At 40.0% G+C, this 6,000-nt stretch overlaps 1 protein-coding gene across 2 annotated transcripts in view; it reads right to left on the bottom strand.

Moving 5' to 3' along the window:
• Positions 1-687: 687 nt before the first annotated feature.
• The window catches only part of LOC111966335 (TBC1 domain family member 25), a 32,513-nt gene continuing 27,200 nt past the window's right edge, over positions 688-6,000 (bottom strand). For both annotated transcript variants that reach the window (XM_023990890.2, XM_023990891.2), the window contains one exon: positions 688-4,947. In XM_023990890.2, the coding sequence (XP_023846658.1) occupies positions 3,271-4,947 (1,677 nt within the window). In that variant the 3' untranslated portion in view covers positions 688-3,270. The remainder of the gene's footprint in view (positions 4,948-6,000) is intronic.

Raw genomic sequence — 6,000 nt, 5'->3', positions numbered from 1 at the left:
CTTTTTTGCCCCACCAAGATTTACATGCTAAATTTGCCACTGAATAAGACCTATGTATTTACTATGAAAAATGTTAACTTCTTTATACAGTAGTATCTGGTAAATTCTTCATACACAAATATTTGAAATCTGTGGCTAAATGTAATATTTTTCTACTTTTCTACTACTAAAAATATCTAGAATGAGTAAATTACATATTCTTCCATTGTTAAAAAAAAAAATCAAATGTAATGCTTTTACATTTTTATCTGCAAATGGAATGTAAAATTTGTGTGTAGTGAGGTTCATTTTGTTTAATGTTCATAGATTGAAAAATATGTATATTTTTTGTTTTTCATTGTATTGTCCACTGATAAATACTTCGTCACGCCCCTGTACATGGATGGAAACTCTATGACGATACACACCTCTGCCGGTAAAATGTACATGTAATTTTGAGSGAATATTAGATCATCCACTTGTATATCGATTTTCAAGTGAATTAAAATCTAGCTATTGCCTTCATATAGTGGAAGAAAATGTAGGCCTATGGTTCTGGGAAAGAAATTATCTGACCCTTTCTCTCTGTTAGTATGTGTAATCTAGTGCAAGCTTGTTGAAAGTATAATATTTTTTGGGGTCAATTATGCATTAGTCAGTCATGACTGTTTACTGTTTTGTGCATATATCAAGTAAGAAATAAACAAGTCAAATATTGCATTTGTTTATTGTACAAATACGCATATTGCTAGCATTTCAGTCCAGCAAGTTTTCTCAAGGGGTAAATGTTTAAAACMGGCTTTATAACACTATCATACAAAAACAAAGAAAACAAATAATCATATCAACTGAAATCATAAGGATAACAAATCCAGGACAACTTTTGATCCTTGTTAAAAAGGCCTGGCCCAGTTAAAAAAAAAAAAAAAATCCTGATTTTCATATCATCTTTCTACAACCTCAGATGAAATTAACATTACCAATATGTTAGAAATATGGTCAATGCTGTTGGGGGGGAAAAAATGTACCATTTTTTTTTCAAGAGTTCAGCACATTGCAACAGATATTGCACTCAGAAGGGAGAATCAAAAGGCAGGAACTTAGAACACTTGAGAGAAAATGCAAAGTAATTACATTTATCATAAAATATGCTTTCTCCCACATAGGACTAATGCAGATGGGCATCATGATTATGTTTTCTGGTTCATTAAAATATTCAGTTTGGGCATTATTATCCATTACACCATCTACACCTGGTATATGAATAAGATTTAAAATCCAAATGACAGACAATACGATCACTTAGTGTTCATGAAAAGGTGTCCATGTCTTCTTTCAACATGTGATCATTCACATTAGGCATGGTGTATTACGAGATTATGATCCATTTCAAAATGTGTCCAGCATGCCAGCAACAAGTCCACTCCGACATTGGATTTCACACTTAAATAGACATTATAAACTGGGTAGTTAGGGTCCTGGATGCTGGTTGGCTGAAACAGCATTTCAGCCTTRTGTACATCAGACAATATACCACAGTATGATGCAAAAATACTTGTTTACTGTTCTATTTATGAAGGTAACCAGTTTATAATAGCAATAAGGCAACTCAGGGGTTTGTGGAATATGGCTAATATACCACACATCCTGTGGCCTTATTGCTTAAATATCCTTAGAGACACCAACTCAACCCATTTTCTGGCCTGTCTTCCACATGTCTTCTCTACACCTACAGCTAGATGTACTACTTCACCTGATGAAGGCATTTTGTGCTGGGTATTGGCATTTAAACTGATATCAACCCCCCTTGTCTGATACATAGCACTTAAACCTGGTAAAATAAGGGTTAAATAAAAAGTACTCCTACAAAATGATCCAAAAAAGACCCTGTGGTTTTGGTACGTCGCACAAAGGCATACATTTGCCTTGTGATAACCAACCTTAATGGCTATGCACAAGCTGTTCAATATGAAGATTATTTACTCCACCAAAAAGACTCAATTAAGAGTAGTATCAAGCTCACACAAAAACAAACAAAATCAATGCTACTAAAACACAACTTTTGGAGATAGATGCACGTTCACCCCATTTCCATTGCTACTGCACATGATACCAGGGTAATATTCAATGGGCAAACATTGTGGAACATCGCAGAAAGAAATGTAATGAAAAGAGCTGACGTGACTCCCAAGACTTTGAAAGAGCTCCAAAAATCTATTTAAAAAAAAAAATCTATTCCTGAAGTGTACTTTTTGAAGATGAGGCTTTTCCATGAATCCAGCATTATTCTACATGTCAGAGGCATTTTTGTTCTACATAATATATTTATATCTGGACGTTCAACAATGTTGTGCCCTGCTGAAAGCGGGCAATATCATTCACAGCGAAATGTTTCACTTCAGAGTACAGCTCAACCAATCAATCAATCCTAGACTAACATAATCCTTAATTTTTTATGTTTACATATATTTATAACCACTCTCCTACAGCCATGATAAATCCTACTCTAATTAAATATTTTAGCACCATATAGTAGCTATGTACAATGTATCCATCCCCTATGATCACAGGGCCATTCATGATCAGGACAAATGCATAATTTGTGCAATGTGACATATTAAACAGTTTGATCGACTGAATGATCCATTGATTCATTAAACCCACGAATAGCAAAACATTCCCCWTAATATAAAGTTCAGTTCATAGCAGTTATATGCGATCTAAAAGCAAACAAAGTCAATTGAGAGAGCAAATGTAGAAACTGGCCATGAAACTACAGTAATGAAACCCATTAATTTCAGAAAAGGCCTCTCCCAATATAACTTTTCTTTGCCGTTCAKATTCCTATACAGCACACCATACTTCATAGTTTATTTGGAAARAACTTAATCTCACCTTGATACTGAAAATGTGACCTTGCAACACAAAATGATATACAGTACTGAAATTATTTTGATAGAAAAGGTAATGATACCAGAGGTGATCAACAGTATGCAATTATGACTCATGAATATAACATTTAGAAAACTCAGTTAAGTCCTCATAATCACTATGATGGGATGTGTACGGTCAAATACAGGCATATTTGACATATTCTCAAGAAGAGGGCATTTAAGGGAATCACATGACTCATTCACATGAGTCAGAACTTAAGAACATAAATTTAAGAACATAAATGAGAACTTGTTCTCAACTGGCCTACCTGGCTAAATAAAATGTGAAATAAAAAAATAAAAATACAACATTTGAAATCTGTGTAATGCAAGTGTGTTGGGGATATAGTGACAGAAGTCAAGAGGATGGTGAGAGGGAGACAGGTGACGGGGAAGGTATGGTGTCTGCCAGGTTATAGGTGGAGTTTGGGGAGGATGGTTGTGGGGATGACAAAGGGGTAAAAAGAAGCCTGGTGGCAGAGGGGGGCGGGGAATACAGAGCAGCAGTGACTGTGGTGGGYGAATCCGAGCTGACCTCATCCCCTTCCTCTGAGTCCCATACCTCACTCTGCAGGTAGTCTGCAAACAATGCCTTGGCGCGCTGCAGCACCCTGCCCAGATTGTGTCTACGAACAAGGCGGTCAAAGTGCATAGCCAGCTCGTTGTAATCAAAGCCGTTCTTTATAATGTGGTCTCGATGCTCCAGCAGGATCGACAGGCACAGGAACAACATGAAAGGATTTCCTTTGCCAAACTCTTGAGGAGGTGGCAGGGAACAAGGTTTGATGGTGGTATTCTCTGGTTTGGTTGAATTTGGAGTGTGGGGCGCAGTGCTTAAAGCTCTGCTGCAAGGAGATTGAAGGTTACTAGAAAAGGACTTGTTCACCGGTCCGACGGGTAGCGAAGGAAGAGCTCTCCCAAAGGACAAAATTGGCGAGGAGAGCAACGCTCGAGACAACAGCGGAGAGGAAACTAAGGACCTCCCTGTGGGGGTAGCGGGTGAGTTGGCTCCGGTTCCATTCGGCACCGCCATCCTTCCGTTGGGTAAAATGGGAGAGGTGAACTTTGGTGACGGGGTGTCCGGGGAGGCACCTCTCCAACTTGAGGGGGAGGGAGTGGAGCCTGGAGACAGAGAGGAAACATTTTTCCAGTCTGGCAGACCAGGAGGAAACGAGGAGACCGGAGAGGCTATTTGTCCATTTGGGGAGCTCCTCTCCTCTGTATCTGGGCAGGAAGACTTATTAATGTCCTTTATAAGAGGCGCTCTCTCCCATGGGTGTGAGGCGGCTTCCATCTCAACAGGACCCACTGGTGGGTCTCTCTGCTCGAAATCAAAGCTGTCTTTGTTCCGTGCACTGTAGTATTTGAACTCGCCAAAGCTGGTCTGCTTCTCGAAGGAAGGAACAGGCACGTTGTTGTGAGCTTTCTCCTTTCCCACGTAAGGCATGTCAAAATTCCCCTCACCCGCTCTTCTGGCTCCTCTGTCCTCCCCCTCTCCTTCCTCCATTTTGATCTTTCTCCCCCCATCTGCCTCCACTCTTGAGGGCCTCAACATGTGTCGTCTCCGCTGCTTCTCTTTCAGCTCCCCTTCATTTCCAGCATCCCCTGTAACGGCGGGCCTCTTTTCAACACCACTCTCACATGTCACTATGGTTTGGTCTGTTTCTAGCGGTGGCCCAAGAAGCTCCACTTCTGTTTCGGGAGGGTCAGGGGGCAGGGAGCTCCAGGTGACCTCCAGCATCCTCAGGGCATCGTCGAAGGCAAACTCCCGTTTGAGTTCCAAGAGCAGCCAGCGGTAACAGAAGAACAGGTCATCAGCTCCACGGGACACCAAATAACAGTAGAACTCGGGGTCTGAGTACTGCAGAAGCAGCTTCAGATGCTGGAACTTGACGGACATGAAATGGCCATCTGGACGGAAGTTGCCCTCTAGGCGTTTCATGATGCCACAGAAACAGATGAATGCATGTGCCTCATTGTCCATGACGGCAAGTATCGGCGAAGCAATATCACTCATGCCTTGGCAGTACGACACCTACGAAACAAAGAATTTAAGATAAATTAAACCCAGCAAAAATATACAGGGCTACAGACAAACATTTCTCCCTGGTGCCACTAACTTTTAGTTGATGGCACCAGCCCAGCTTTAATAAAGCACTGTGAATGATTATGAGGTGTAAGTAGACTACCGAGATGATATTAAAGAAAGTGGTTTCATCTAAACATGTCCATGCAGGAATGCATGATTCAAGATATTTTGATGTGCAACCTAACCCAGTGATTGTCATAAATTGTGTTGACAATTAGGATATTTTTCTTATATTTTACTGTTAAAATAGGTCTCCAGAATTGTATTTTGTTCAATAGAGATTAATTTGCCAACATCTTTATGTGCATTAATATCATATGATAATTTATTTGGGGCTATTACACCACCTGAGTAAGTGTAAACTCAAAACACATTAGCTAGATCGCTAACGCTAAACATAATACCCACATGACATTAGTGGTAGGTGGGTTGTTTGTCCAGATCTGTAAATCGGCTAACCAGTAATCATACCACGGGAAAATCATTCAAAGCTGCACCAATTTTCAATATAAATCCACAAGAACAAAGAGGAATAGCTGATAGGCAGTGGAGAGGCCAGGTGCGTCAATGTGCATGAAAGAACATGATACACGCTGCTCAAAAAGCTCCCCTATTGAACTTGTTTAGGGACAATACAATTATCCTACCGAGAYTAGCCTACAACAGCACAATGCATTGAATTATTGCATTATTGTTTAAAAATTAGAACAAAATTCTACTCTATGCTGTAAAATGCAGTGAATGTCATTTGAATAATGGTRCTAAAGCCCTGTGATTTGAATGTTTCATTCCGAAAGAACTGCATCTATCCAAGGCAACCATTTGGATCAGTTGTGGGTCTAATCTCGACAGGTTATAGGACTGAATCATTTAAATACGTTTGGAGGAGCGCGTCTTTGGTAACCCGGATGAGAAGCACTCTTTGGAAACGAGGATGGACACTTGAAGCAAAATGACGTATGCAGTTAGGCATGTTTTAGAATGTGCCGTATATTTTCA

The sequence above is a fragment of the Salvelinus sp. IW2-2015 genome, linkage group LG7 (genome assembly GCF_002910315.2).
Source record: "Salvelinus sp. IW2-2015 linkage group LG7, ASM291031v2, whole genome shotgun sequence".
Lineage (NCBI taxonomy): Eukaryota > Metazoa > Chordata > Actinopteri > Salmoniformes > Salmonidae > Salvelinus > Salvelinus sp. IW2-2015.
The sequence above is the reverse complement of the archived record's forward strand: the minus strand, read 5'-3'. Positions and strand labels throughout refer to the sequence as shown.